This window comes from Halyomorpha halys, unplaced genomic scaffold, assembly GCF_000696795.3.
Source record: "Halyomorpha halys isolate HHAL.00 unplaced genomic scaffold, Hhal_1.1 Scaffold961.1, whole genome shotgun sequence".
In the NCBI taxonomy this organism is placed as follows: domain Eukaryota; kingdom Metazoa; phylum Arthropoda; class Insecta; order Hemiptera; family Pentatomidae; genus Halyomorpha; species Halyomorpha halys.
The window spans coordinates 258676-274589 of record NW_027105140.1 but is presented as its reverse complement, the minus strand read 5'-3'; the positions used below and the strand labels follow the sequence as shown (position 1 = coordinate 274589).

General features: G+C 28.4%; 2 protein-coding genes across 2 annotated transcripts in view; one reads left to right on the top strand and one right to left on the bottom strand.

The window, feature by feature from the left end:
* The window catches only part of Nop60B (dyskerin pseudouridine synthase 1 Nop60B), a 10150-nt gene extending 1773 nt beyond the window's left edge, over positions 1 to 8377 (top strand). Inside the window, exons 3-13 of the mRNA XM_014431287.2 lie at positions 488 to 704; positions 1409 to 1524; positions 1646 to 1781; positions 1863 to 1976; positions 2285 to 2445; positions 3059 to 3179; positions 4038 to 4156; positions 4701 to 4804; positions 5167 to 5248; positions 6943 to 7104; positions 8029 to 8377. Of these exons, the coding sequence (XP_014286773.1) occupies positions 488 to 704; positions 1409 to 1524; positions 1646 to 1781; positions 1863 to 1976; positions 2285 to 2445; positions 3059 to 3179; positions 4038 to 4156; positions 4701 to 4804; positions 5167 to 5248; positions 6943 to 7104; positions 8029 to 8097 (1401 nt within the window). The 3' untranslated portion in view covers positions 8098 to 8377. The remainder of the gene's footprint in view (positions 1 to 487; positions 705 to 1408; positions 1525 to 1645; positions 1782 to 1862; positions 1977 to 2284; positions 2446 to 3058; positions 3180 to 4037; positions 4157 to 4700; positions 4805 to 5166; positions 5249 to 6942; positions 7105 to 8028) is intronic.
* Positions 8378 to 11218: 2841 nt separating this feature from the next.
* l(2)k09848 (lethal (2) k09848) overlaps positions 11219 to 15914 on the bottom strand; it is a gene marked incomplete in the record, with an annotated part of 14799 nt that continues 10103 nt past the window's right edge. Inside the window, 1 exon segment of the mRNA XM_067048746.1 lies at positions 11219 to 14505. Within this exon segment, the coding sequence (XP_066904847.1) occupies positions 14266 to 14505 (240 nt within the window).

Here is a 15914-nt window from a genome sequence, read left to right as displayed (position 1 = left end):
TGATATTAATTGTAAAATAATAATGTGGGAAAAAAAAAAAAATGTTATTTTTCTATTATATTGTATCATATCAAAAAAATGTAATTTATAAATTTATATATGTCCGACACGGATTGATCAGTATGCTGTGTAATGTAGCAACCCGATGTATTTGGGCAGCATGATTGAATAAATTTCTTTCTCTGTGTGTACATTGGGTACTTTGTAACTTCCAGAAAATCCTTACCCATGTCATGGTTTTGCATCCTGATAAGTTCTACAGACCCCACTTGCTGTCAATATTGACTTATATGCCCATTGTAAATACTAGCAGGCCTAATGTATACATTTGAGCTAATTTTTATCCAAATCAGCAATATTGTTCTATCGATATAATGATCCTACCTGTTATTAATATTGTTTAACTGTTTTTGATACACATAACTGCACTACGTAGTGTTATTGTTTTTATAAAGAGTTATATTATAATAGTATTATATTTTTTCAGAACTACACCCAGTTGCACACAAAAACGAATCATTTTACACCTCTGACACATGGTTCCTCTCCATTGCAAAGGAATATCACTGATTATATTCGGTCAGGCTATATAAATCTTGATAAACCTTCTAATCCTAGTTCTCATGAAGTTGTGGCCTGGATTAAACGAATTCTTCGTGTGGAAAAAACAGGACATTCAGGAACTCTTGATCCTAAAACATCAGGTTAGTAAATTTTTTCTACTAATTTTATATTATATTTTAATTCTTAAAATTTTGTTATTACTGTTCACTTTTGTGTTAATGTCATGGCTGTTCATTCTTAAGAGAACGTTCATGTTATATTAACTCATCAAAGACAATGTAGGTTGTTCAATCAGATTTTGGATGTTCATTAACATGTTGAGGCTTTTAATTAGCTAGCTTTGCTCTCGGACACAAACTTCTTTTTCTAACATGATCACATTTCTATTCTGCCTTCGAGTAGTTATCCTGAGGCTATATTTGTTTGAGAAAAAATGCAGGATTCCAAAGTGACTAGTTTCTTGTCTATTTTTAATGTCATATATGATCTGTATTATTCTTTATATATTTCGCTTTTACTAAATATTTTTGAAGAAGTATTTTAATTTGACAAAAATGATTTTAAGATATCACTTAGTATACATGTTCTAGGGATAAGATTTAGTTGCTCAATATACAATCCAAGTTTATTTCTCAAAAAATTATGGCTTAGAAGATTATATATATTTTCATATAGTTTTCACAAATTCTGACAGACAAGTGCCCTGGCATTTGGCATTTAGAAAAAAAAAAAGGAATGCTTTCTATAATTTATATTCTCTGCCCTATAAAATTTACTTAGCAAATTTGAAATATAGTCTATGGTTATTACTATGATCATTTATATGTGATATGTTTCTTTTCAGGTTGTTTAGTTGTATGTATTGAAAGAGCTACCCGGCTTGTTAAATCACAACAATCAGCGGGTAAAGAATATATAAGTGTTTTTAAACTTCATGAAGGTGTTGAAGATAAAGATCGGGTATGTCTTTTTTTTTTTATGAGATAAATTTATTCATTCATACAATCATTTATAATTATTTTTATATTGTTGCTACTTCAATATCATTTTGTCTTGATAATCATTAATAATAATTTAACAGGTGAAATGGGCAATCGATATCTTTAAATCTACTCAGTTTCAACGGCCTCCTCTGATTTCTGCTGTTAAGAGACAACTGAGAGTTAGAACAATCTATGATTGCAAACTTATTGATTATGATCCTTCAAAGAGAATAGGTTATTATTTTCTCAATATTAGTTCTCTTTTTTGAAAATTGTTTGTTAATTTTAAGTATTAAATTAATAATTTTCTATTAGGTGTGGTGTGGTGGAAATGTGAAGCTGGTACATACATTCGTACCATTTGTGTGCATATAGGTTTGTTGTTGGGAGTTGGTGGTCAAATGATTGAATTACGAAGAAATAAATCAGGCAAGTCTTATTGAAATCTTATCTACAATTTGTGTGTACATTAGAGGTTAAAAAAAAAATATGTTATTTTGCTAATTATAAATTTAATTAAAATTGTTTTGTTGTAATTATTGGTTTTGGTTTGTAATGTTACTGGATTAACATGTATCCTTTAATATAACCTAATTCTATTATTTTACCTTATAAAAATTTGTTTGAAACCATTTTTTTTTTTTTACAATATTAGTGGATTCTATATATTTTATAAGACTTTTTATACCTATTTTTACTGTGAATTAATTATAATTTCCATGTCCGGAAATTTATAGGTTTTAATTCTGAAGATAGTGGAATGTATACTATGCATGATGTTTTGGATGCCCAGTGGCTTTACGATAATCACCGTGATGAAAACTACCTCAGGAAAGTAATAAGACCGCTTGAAGGATTGCTTGTTCATTATAAAAGGATTGTTATGAAAGATAGTGCGGTAATATTCTTTCTACTGATAGTATATATGCTTAAATTATAATTTCTAGATAAATAGTATCCCCTAAGATTGATATAAATAATAAGTGAAGATAATTATTTGGTTGGTGATGAGTCTTAATCGTATTAAAAAAAAGAACTAACTTAAATGTCATTTTGGTCAAATCTTAAGGACTTAAAATAAGCTACTGTATCCCAGAACCTCAGGGCTATATTTATTGATTGCCCTTAATTCCTGTAGTATATCAAGTAATGTTGGCTATTGTAACTAAAACAAATAGTTTCAATTTCTGGTTTTTATCAAAAGTTTTTGACTAAAAGAAATAAAAAATAGTTATCTTCATTATACTGTCATCATCATCCATCATTTGTTGACACATATTGCCAAATTACAAATTAATAATGCAGGTATTTGTCTTTTCAGTAAGCTAAAACTTAGATTTATGAATTTTTATTTCCTAATTTAGAGTGTAAAACGAATGAGATGGTACATACGTTATAAGTGTTCTTATTCTAATTATTTTTGATGGACTCTTAAACTGCAGTATTGTAAAAATTATTGCATAATTACCAGTGTATCTGATGTATGTGTTATTTATTTATTTTTATTTTAGGTGAATGCTGTTTGTTATGGTGCTAAAATTATGTTACCAGGAGTTTTAAAGTATGAGGATGGCATTGAATTAGATGAAGAAATAGTAGTTATGACTACTAAAGGAGAAGCTATTTGTATAGGTATTGACCATCTTTAGTAATATTTGATATTCCATTTATTTTACATTGGTTTGTTTTGGTTTATATATAGACAATCCTTCCCGGCCAGACCTACCTCACTAGGACTGCAGTGAAGGTCGTTTATAACTTATGAAATATTTGCTTAAACAGGAAGAGGAGACTTGGAATAGTTAAATCGAGCAATATTTAAAAAACACCTGAAATTGAAAACCGGCATGGAACCTGCTACTCCTGCTCTCCGTGGTGGTAGCTTAACTTATCCGACTTTTTAAACAGAATTATAGCAAGTTGGTTGGTCGATTTACAACATGTCACAATCTCACAAGAGGAGATCATAACAAAAAAAGCCCATCATTCCTGGCTGGACCTGCTCCACTTAGACCCCCAGGAAGCAATGGTCTCATATCACTTTGGAAATATTTGCTTAAAATGTAAAGAGAAGATTTAAAATAGCTTAATCCTGTAATATTTAAAATGCACCTGAAATTGGAAAACGGTTTGAAATATATATTTGAGACCAGTATGTGTTAATAAGTAAAGTTTTCATCTTAAAGTATATTCATACATCCAGCCCTAATTGTTTCGAAATTGCAACCTGAAGGTTGTTCCTGTGGTCATTAGTTTAGTTGAACAGGGTGACACTGTACTCAGTTAAACTCTGGCTACTAGTAAATGAAGCAAATAATGGTCATATTGAGTGTTCTACTAATCTACTAGATTCAAATTTAAATTTAATTTTTATTTTCATGAATTTGAGCTGTCTTTAATTTCATTGATTATAGTTATCACTTAGTATTTAAAAAGTGTTTTGTTAGAATTTCGTATTTGGTTTTTAAATTTTTTTATTCATTTTTCTAGCCACTGCAATGATGACAACATCTACGATCGCTAGCTGTGATCATGGATTTGTTGCAAAAATTAAAAGAGTGGTGATGGATCGAGATACCTATCCGAAAAAGTGGGGACTTGGTAAAAAGGTAAACTGCAATATTAGTATATCTCATTTATTATTTATTATCTCATTAATTATTCAACTGATTAAATAAAACTTTAAATTTTTTTGTGAAATCTCAAAAACTCTATTACTGTCGATAAATATCAACTTTCAGTTGTATGAGGTTAATACTTTACTGTTTTTTAAATCCTTGTAATTATCATCCGAATGCCTAATTTCACTTTAATATTCTTTGGACTTCATATAACTTGATGCTGGATCTATATTTAAATTTTGTGAAATTATCAGTTTGGTGATGGATAGATTTTTCTTATTAGTGTAAATTTTTCATAACAGTTGAATAAAATCTAAGATTTATTAGAACTTTTATGTTATAGCATGAAAGTCTAATTGTTAATGAGTAAAGATATCCAGGTCAGGATCGTGATTCTTGCTACCTCCATAATATTGAAAAATTCCTTGATCTTGATTGATATTTTCATTTTACTGGGTTTCAATAATATTATATTACTTATTCTGTATTCTTAATGTATTTTCTGAAATTTATTAATCTTAATTTTGTTCAGGCTACTATGAAGAAACAGTTGATTAAACAGGGACTTCTTGATAAATATGGGAAACCTAATGAAAGTACTCCTTCGGACTGGTTGAAAGGATACGTTGATTATTCGTAAGTAATTTTGATTCTAGTTTTAGTGGCACCGGTTCGAATTCGGCCTCGGCCGTTGACTTTTTTCATTGAGTGGTGGTCTCACAAAATGAAAAACTTGATCTCCTACCATGGTTAAAATAGGTTGGTTACCTGTAGGATAACTCCCCTCCCCCTCTCCCTTTGTATGTCGGAAACATAAAACAGTTCCTGGTTTAATGTTATTAACTTGGCCATTCCTTTTGTAGAATAATTCTGGTATTAGATTTATGTATTATCCAATATCTCTTTTCCGGCATACAAGAAAAACAAATGCTATATTAATACAACTATAACAGTTATTATAGTTCTATAATTTTATTAATTAATATTTCTTATTTTAGGTCTGAAAAAAATGAAGCCACAATCAAAAAAGAAATTAAAGATGAACCCATGTGGGAAGATGGAGATAATTCTGATAAAAAGGTTTAAAAAGTTTTCTTCTTTTGTTTTATTTTAGTTTATACATAATCTATGTTAGTTTTAAGTATTTTCCCTTTATTCCCAACATATAATATTTTCTTACTCTTTTATCAACTCTGATGTTTTATTAACTATCTTTTTATTGTCTTTATCTTTTATCACCTCTAGTTGCTACTGATAGCAAGTATTAGAATTAACACTAATTTTCAAAAAATTTAAGTTACAAACCATGTTTTTTTTAGTTGGAATGAGTCCTTTTTCTTTAAGATTCTTTAAAACTGAATACTCTGACATTATTGGTGCTTGTACTAGTAAAGGTGGGGGGAATAAGTCCAGTAAGTGGATCTAATGGTTTTTTTTTTCAATCCCTTTTAGCTACTGAGAGGTGGTCTTCTCTCCTCTTACTAACCAAAGTAAAATTGCTAAGATTCATTTTTGAGAACTGCTGAGAAGTAAATATTAACTGCCATAGGTAGGAATTAAACCCACGTCATTCTGAACTGGGCACTCTATAACCCTCTCTCCACTAACCTTGGCCATCATGACCTCCAGTTTGACACAAACTCATTAATCAAAGTTCAAACTGAAGAAATAGGTTGATGTTTAAACTGTTCATCCCGTCCAAATCCTGTCCTGGCAGATTAAAATTTATTTTCTGGTGAACAAATGGAATTAATTGTAACCTTCCCACTCTGAATAGATTAGATAAGTAAGATGTAGAATAAACACCTCTATGTCAGAATTAGCCAAGTAGGGAGGAAAGAAGAAAGGAAAAAAAAAAGTTAGAGCTATTCGTTATTTGGTATCTGACAATTAGAATCTTGACATGGTTGTGGGCTATAGAAACCTCATAGTTCCATGAGAATAATCTAGAAGTTACTAGGTTTTATTGCCTGCCATCAATATTATTTTTAAACATGATAAGTGTTATTAGAATTACTGATAAGGTAACAAAGCTCCACCAGTTAGTTAATCAACCAACACCAACTTTTGATATTAAGGAGAATTATTTTACCTTAAATGATTCTATAGCTCAATTAAAAAAATATTGCAGCCCAAGCAGGAACTCATTCAGCACTATCTTCTTATCTTCTAGTTTTATTTACAAATTTATGCATATATTTCAAGATTAAATCATATTGTGATCAATTTATGTATATATTTGTAAATAAAATCAGAGGGTATGAAAAAAAAAACTAAACATAATGCAGCTTGGTTTAGTTTACTGTTTTAGTTGCTTGTAAGGTAGAATTTTATTGTTCGATAATTAAGTATTTCTGGTTATTTAGTTGTATTTTATAAAATTATAATTTTAATTAAAAACTTGAAATATCACTATTTCTATCTTTATTATTTAACTAAGTCATTATAACTATATAAGGATCTTCTACATAATGCTTAAATCATCTGTTTTTTTTTTTTATTACAGTTAAAATTTATATTTGAATACCTGGCAGGAAGAACATAGGATATAATATTTTGTAGATCTTTTTTTTTTTTCAATAGAATAATTTTGTTATCATTTTAGATTAGTTCTTCCCCATTTTAGTTGTCACAAATTTATTTTCTTTAAAAAAAAAAAAAAAGAAGTTAAAATGTCACATTCATTATTCTTCCTGTCATTTATTAATTTATTTACTATAAACAAACACAATTTGTTAAAAATTTTAATTCATTTTAATAATATTATTTTACAGCGAAAACTTTCAAATCAATCTCCAGCTCAAGATCATTTAGGCTCTAGTGAAAAACCTAAAAAGAAAAAGAAGAAGAAGAACAAGACCAGTGATGATGAAAGGCCACAGGAAGAAGAAACTCCCATCTCTTCTACAGTTAATGATGTTGAAAATGATGTAGAAGTAAGTTAATTGGGATATTTAAATATCCTTATTAGTGAAGTAGTAAAACACTCTTCATTGCTTCTTTAATATAGACGTCGAAGATGTGATAGCTTAATATGGGACAAGGGTCCCTGAGTGGCTTGGTTCGGTTGTGGGTTTGATTCCCATTTGATCAGTCAATTTTTATTTCATGATGGCCCAGAGAAATGAATCTTGACATTCCCACTGTAGACCCTTATAGATTTTTTTCTGTGAAAATCTTGAACTATTAATATTTATAAAGTAACGAGGCCTTATAATTTTTTTTCTTTCTCACTCCTATGGATATTTACATACTCAAAAATTAATGTGCACTTGAAACCATCAACACTCAACAGAATAGGTAGATTATAATGTATCTATGAATTTATTCAGGTGCAACCTAAATTAATCCTAAATCGAAATTAAGTTTTTTTATAAAAACTTTTGTTACATGACTGAAAAAAATTCAAGAGAACAGGGCATTTATTTAACTTTCAATAGAGAGTTTATAACTATATTGGTAACTAAAAGTATTGAGCAAACAATCTCTATCCATGTCTATAGTTTATTTTTGTTTTTGTACTTGAGTCTTCTAAAATGTTTATTATTACATTATTTTAATTATACACTAAAGCATATTGATAGTGAGCTAGCTACCTATATCTTGTATCTGAATTAACTAGAATTAAAATGTTGTTTATATAATAAAATAATAAATAAAATGGCAAAACAAGTTGCCTCAGATGTAAAAAAAAAAATGATTTTTCATCTATCTCGTTAAGTTACTTAATTTGCAGATATAAGGTATTGCCAGTTCATCCTCAATACAATGATAAGGTTAGCTATCTAAGCAATTTATAATATTTGTTTATTTTACTTTCTGTTAACTTCATAATTCTGACAATTTTTCTGCTTAATTAGGTGAAGTCAGAGAAAAAAAAGAAGAAAAAAAAATCTAAAGATAAAGACATGGAACTTACTGAAGAATAGAAATAATATTTTTCACATGAGTGGGTGTATATATATATCTGTATATGTACATTCATATATTTTGTAAATAGACATAAGTCATAAAACAGAAGATCGATCATTATGGTAAACTTTAACCATCATGTAAATATTTTTATCCCATTTTTATTTTGCCTAGATTACAGATTCATTTTAATAGCATTATTATACCATTGTTATAAAGGAAAAATTGTCTTTTATTTTAAAGTATAATAGTTCAATAAATTGTTGTTGAAATTATTAATAAAAGATCTATTATGTATTTTGTTGTTTCTTTTTACTTCAACACTCACTATCTCTAGCATTGAAATTGATTTCATAAATGATTTAGCATATCGTTAGTTACTTATACAATAATAGTTGTATAGCTATAACTATAATCAGCAATTTAAACATCACAATATTAACTTCTGATCCCATCTCAGTGGGAACTGGAACTCAAAGAAAACCAAACCCATTTCCTTCTTTGTAACACATTTGTCAACCTGTGTTGATTGGGTGAGTTTCTAAATACTTCAAAATTGATTTTGTTATGATAAATATAACATGATTTCTGAAAGTTAAAAAATTAACTCACATATGAACAAAAATACTGCTTTGCTTTAATAGTGGACATGTAAAAAAAAAAAGTTTTGATTTTATTTAGAATTAAATGTATTCAAAAGATAGTACTATAGACTGTTATTACTTTCTTTACAGAGATTGTCCTACATACTTTCTTAAAGCTACAAGAGTTATTATAAATTAACTATTTAGGAGTGATGGGCCAAAAACAAAACAAAAAAATCTTATTCCTTTGCTAAATTAAAATAATTAGATACTTAGTAATTGGTTAAGAACTATCAGAAATACGTTAATGTGGTAAAAAATAATTTGAATAATTATTTGAAGATTTGTTTTATGGCCTGGGTTTCATTCATCGAAATCCTTCATTATTTCTTCTTTAGGAACCAAGAAGATTGTAAAGTGCATTTGTATAAACAATAGTGGTTAGGATATTCCTTGAGCTCCACTAGATTTCACCAGGGTCAGAGCTGATAATTCAGTGAATAGTCTTCAAGCTCTAAAACAGGTCGAACTGATATATCAATCTGTAGTCCATGATGATGGTCATACTCTGAACTGATACATCAGTCTGTAGTCCATGAGGATCATCACACTCTGAGCTGATATATCAGTCTGTAGTCCAAGAGGATTGTCGCACTCTTGAACTGATATATCAGTTTGTAGGCTACTAAGATCGTTTCTTTCAAACTGATATCAGTTCATAGTCTCTAAAGGGTTAAAGAACAAGTAATTGAATAAAAACAAAAGAGGACAAGGAATTACAAGCAATATGGCATGCCAAAAATAATTTTGCAAAGAAAGCTGTTCTTAGAGTGTGTATAATACAGTGTTCAAGGAATGCTCTAAAGATAGCTCATGAATGTAGAGGTTCTGTAGGGTCCTCATGTGTTGGATGTAGGTAGGTATTCAAAACAATGCCATTGGACCGGCATGAATATACAACTCATTTTACCCATATACAATGCAGAAAATCTTGGAGGTCTTAATATTAATTTTGTCACGTAATTTATTGATCACTACAGTCTGAATTTAAGTTCTAGTAATAACAGTAAAAGATTCGACAGGTTGTTATTAAAAGGAATTTCATATTCAAGACCTGCAACATTTAGGACTTATTAGTCCTCTCTTACATTAAGGATGTTTTTCCTAGGAAAAAGTTGTAAGTTTGATATTGAGTGGATCTGATGTTATTAGAAGCCTTATAAAGATATTTATATTCATTAAAATTTAGTTCTTTTTCTAAAACAAAACAATTGATGTCCTCGAAAGCTTTATTTCTGACTTCCAAGAATTAATTTTGAACATCCAAAAGAAAGTACATTAAAATAATAATTATCAAGATCACTTTTAGTTCCTTTATCATTCTCTCCTGATGAAAGACAGATATTTACTAGATACATATCTGCCGAGAGCATCACTATAATTGTTTTCCCTTTTATGAAGATAATTCCATAATAATCAACTATTTCTTTTTAAAATTGTTTTAGAAGAGGAAAAACTAATTATTTTCAATTATAAAAAAGAAAATACAATCATCATTACTAATATTTTTATTTATATGAAAAGAATTTCAGTAAACAAAGAAGCAGAATCTGCTTCAACATGAGTTTATTTAAGTCAAGCAACAAACGATAAATACATGTTCATATCAAAGTAAAAGAATTTTGATAAAAAAAAATCAGCCCCCAGGATAAGGTTTTTTACCACGTCACACCCATGTTAATAAAAGATCAATACAATTTTTTGATTGATCATGTATAAAAAAATAAAATTTAAATAGTTTATATTTTTTCCTAATTACATAGCTAAAAAAATGAGTTTTGGCCAGGTTTTTTCATAAAAAGACCATAATGTATCCCAGCTCAATGTTTAATAAGTCCTCACATATGATTTGCATTTTTTGAACCTGGACCTAATAAGTGGGCCTTGCCTTGGTAGAACAGTTCCACTAGATTCGTGGAATCTATATTCCTAGTTATAGGGTCTACCAAATACTTCAGCAAAGTATCAGTGCAAACTTAAGATAGAACCACAAATTTACAGAGGCTATTTATTTTTTATTAGCTAGGTCATTTTGTTGATGATATAGCAGAACTTTTGTCTTAATTTACATTCTTTATAATTTGCAGTGTGATCAGCCTCAGATTTATCCATTAAGCCCCGCCCTAGGGATAAATACTAAAAAAAAAAAAATATTTCTTAATATAATATAAAAAATCTTTATGATTAGTAAAGAAGTCTAATAAAATCTTGAGAGATGTTCTCTGTGATTAAATTAAAATTACCATAATTAAGATTATTTGAAGGAGAAAAAATGCCTGACCGACCACTCACTCCTTCCCAATGTCATGAAGAGAAGGCAGTGAAAACACATGGGGCTAGAAGCATCCAATCTTTAAATACAGCAGAGTGTGACCAAGAAAGCAAAATACTCGCAATAATAGAAAAGTCAATCAGTATGACTGATATCGGTTATCACAAACTATCCATAAACTTACAAAGGTTACATTATTAAGTAAGAAAATAAAAAAAAAAAAACATTGTTTAATTTTTGTATTTACAAATTGAAACAACATCCTGGTGCAAAATTCTATTATTTGCTATATTTTTACCTTACTTTCAAAATATAGAAAGAAAAAATATAATGAAAGAGCTAAGCATCTATAGCTTTTAAAACATTGAAAGCATCAATACTAAATAGTATTAAGATTGAAAAAATATATAATGATTTTAATGTGTAAAACACAATTAACACTAAAGATAAACAGTGCACAAATATAAATTAAGCTCTATTAATGCTTAATCAAGAAACCAAACAGCCTGGGAATTTGAATATTACATTGCATAATTAATAAAGATACAGATAGAAAACGCAATTGTATTTCATTTTCATTAATGTTGAACTTGCATACCATTACTGTTAACAAATAACTCGAAAGATGCATAACACTTATTGTAAATAAAAAAAAAATTACAAGGCTTATAAGTTAGTTCTAACAGAATTTTTGAAGCATCAATTCCATTAATTGAAATTCATTTTAAGAATTCCTGGGTAAAGTTAATTTATAAATATGAAGAACTTATCAAAATGCTTGGTTCTTTTGTTTCAACAATGTTATATGCAAGAGTGAGAAGCAAAGATGTACAGGTGACAATTTTGTGATTTTTTTTTTATTTTTCTGTGCCTGAACCAAATTTACACATCAGTATCGACAAAATTATCATTACTGAAGCATAAATTTGTTCCAGGCACTGGTTGATAGCAAATAAACCTCTTACTTATGAAATTGTCATTTGTACACCTTGGCTTTGCACCTACTCTTATTAAATAATGAAAAACAGTATTTACAAGAAGTCAGTTATTTTCAAAATATCAACACGCTATATACATTTTTACAGCTAACACATTATTTACAGTTCAGAATATGATACATAAAAAAACAAAACATAATCAATATGTTTGCCATGATAATAACTATAATGTAACATGATTATGCAAATAAGTATTTATTTAATAATCTCTACCTTTTTAATTAACAAAATTTAGTTAACTCGAAGTCAGAGTAATTTGTAAGAAATTTGAATATTCTTGTGGTAGTTAGGAATTTTTTTAAAAATAAAGCTATGACTTTCTTTTTTTTATTTAATTGATCAGATCGAGACTGAAATTGACTCAATTCATCCAAACACTCAATAAAATTCAAAAGCAGTAATTTCTGACAAAGTATTTTAGATTTAGATTTTCATAATTTTGCCTTATTATGTTACATTTTCTATTCAATATCTGTCCTGAAAAGTATCACAAGAAAATATAGCTATACAATCATAATATTAATTACAAAATGCTTTGTTTAACATATTTTTACAGGTTGAAACACTAAATTAAAGGAAATACAATTAATAATTTAATAAATAACAGTATCAATTAGCAGATACTACTGATATAAGTTAAAGTATGAGAATGCAGTGGGGAATTTCAAAAGAAATATGTGATTAGAACTAGAATTACAATCAGAAAAATCTTTAGTTTAATACAAGCATTTGAAAAAATTGTCATACTAAAATAAACCTTAATTTTATTGTTTGAAAAAATGTGTTTATAACACATTAATAAAATAAATTGATGATTTATCATGGTATAATCCTACTATTTGTCACTAAACAATAGAGACCATGATGGCTGAAGACTTCTAGGTAAAAGGGACCTAAGACAAGTTTGGAGCAGAGGGATTGATTCTGATCAGAGTAAGCTAATTTTTTAGCATTTATGTTCTGATCAGAAAAGGGCAACAACCTTAAGATGAGACTAGGGACTCTAAGCCATTCATATGCTGCGTGTTTACTGGTATCTTCCTAAAATTAATCAATATAGGCCAATAGTGTAATCAGTAGAGCCTAAAGAAATAGGAAAACTACCATTTTTCAAAAGCAGTAGTCTGTATAATCAGAATATTAAACACAAGAAAGGCTTTAGCAAAAGATAAAAATTACCTTCCTAAAAAGGCAAAATTTAATCTCTAAAACAATCCATGATTATGATCAACCAGTTTTGCTTTCAAGCCCCTTCAATTTATATTACAAAGCATTAGGCCAATGATATGGTTAAACATTAATTTTAATGCAGAACTAAAATGAAAATGGGTTTTACTTCTTTTATTGATTGGGCTTTTAATAAAAATAAAAATAGCAGTTTACAGTTGCATTAAGTAAAAAACAATTCAATTAATTCAAATGTTAATTCATAACTAACAAGAAAACCAATAAAATTTAAGAAATAACCTAAAAGAATAGGTTTATTAAAAAAGTACTATTGAAAGCATTTTTATATATATACCTAAAAAAAAAGAAAGAAAAATAGCTTCATCCATAATAAAAAATAAGAAAGCAGACAAAAAGGTTAAAGTAATGATAAGGAAAATAATTCCTTAAGAGATCTAAAAGGCTTATTAAATATTTTAAGTCAGAAGAGATAAAAACATGAAATTCAGTTTAAAGTCTTGTAATTTACAATAATACTAAAACTTAAAGAATAGATAATAGCTTTAAAAAAATAAATAAAAATAATCATAATAAATCCACGGGGGATTCATTATACTTACTAAATGGGTACATACAAACAGTATGTATGTAAATCCAATATTGCTAGATCAAAAACATAAAAATATTATTTTTACAAGAATTAGCTTTTAAACAGCAGGTATAATCCACAGACTCAGCTTGAAGAAGTCAGAAATTTCCCAATGCATTTCATGTTACAAGGTTTAATAACGTATTCTTATTGTGAAAATATGAATCACTACTATACAATTAGGAACTTTAAAATGTTGAAAATTTACATTACTTTAATTTTTCATTTCATTATTTTTTGTTTGTATGAAGGAGCCCATCCTACCCCCACAATTTATAAGAAAACATGTTAAATCCATCCATATAATATAAAAAATATACTATAACAACAGTTAACACAAAATAAATAACTACAAAACTGAAACAAGAAAATATACAGTTAGAGTACAAGGAATAAATTTCCTATAAAACTCAAGAACAGTGAACCAGGCTTATTTAGCAACTTTTTCAAACTGATTATGATTTATGCTTTTTTTTCCCCAAATTAGTTCCTTTAGGTCTTTTTTCACCAACTGTCGGCATATTTTTAAATATTTCCTCAGCTTCATCACTGCTACTACTTTCTTCCTTTTCTTTTTCTTCTTCTTTTGTTTTATCACGTTCTTCACTACTTTCTCCCGATTCTTCTCTTTCTGGTTCAGTTAAATCGAAATTTGATCGCACCAACAAACAGGTCAATTTTGATTGCATGTATTCCTGTAATAAAAATTAATAGTTAGTCATGTAAAAAAAAAAAAAAAGGAATGTTCCAGAATGTTGCTTCATGAAAACACACTCCTTACAACACATTTTTAACTGCACTTATTTAGTTATTTTTCATTAAAGCTTTCAGAAAGTTATTAAAGAGACATGCGTTACAAACAAAATTGGCTATTTCCACAACATTGTTATTTCTATTGTTTTTAGTTTCAACAATTTACCATTTACAAGTAAAAATAGTGCCTGCAGAAAACATTTTTTTTTTTTTTTCAACAGTGACATTTATTCAGTACAGCTCCTCCCATCCACCTTCACCTCAATAAATATTATTTAAGAGACCTCACACTACTCGGTAGGAAAAAGTGCAGAAGACAAACCACCCACAATGCAATCTGACATTCACACAGAGTATTAACAATTTCGGTAATTGAAATTCCCAACTTTCACAAGGGTTTTTCTGAAAATTCTCAACCTCTGCTACTTAACTGCTTTAAATATACAGGATATCACTTAATATATAAAGTCTTTCAGTTGAATTCCAAGCCGGAAGTGAAAAAAAAATATGGAATGCAAAAAAAATCTTGTTAGAATATCAAAAAAATTCAATTATTACATTGAATAGCATAAAGACTAGTTACACATATCAACTGAAATTTTATGTACCTAAAACTTTGAAAATAATAATGAAATAAATAAAACGTTTAATAAGGTACGAATCGGTAATAATTATTTTGAGAAATTCCAGGTCTGGTCGGGATTAAAACAAGGTGATTCTTTATCACTTATCTAATTTAATCTAGCACTAGAATACATCATTAAAAGTGTGATGAATACCGATAAGAGCTTAACTTTGGGTGGTAAAATACCAGAGCTTGGGTATGCAGATGATTTGGTATTATTGGGTGATGACAAAGAAACTATAGAACTAAATACAACCACGCTAATTAACTCCAGTAAGGAACTAGGTCTTGAAATAAATATGGATAAAACAAAATACATGGCTAGCAGTAGAAACGCAATTTCGGTGATATAGATATAGGAGGAAATAAGTTTGAACAGGTAGATAGGTTTAAGTATTTAGGTTCTAAGGTAACTAGAAAATATAGAATTAATGAGGAAATAAAAGATAGGTTGGAGGCGGGAAATGCTTGTTATTTTACAATTTCGAAACTGCTTAGCTCGCGCCTTCTAGCGAAAAACTTAAAAATTAGAATTTACAAAACTATTATCCTTCCCATTTATCTATTTTTGGTTTGTGTATATGGTAGTGATTTTGTGTGGATAATTTTAATATAAGAAGAATTAGATATTTATGATTTTAAATTTTAAAAAATAGGTTTTTAACTTATAATTAATGAATGACCTGGGCAGAATAGCCTGCAAAAGTAATTCTAAATTTAATGTGA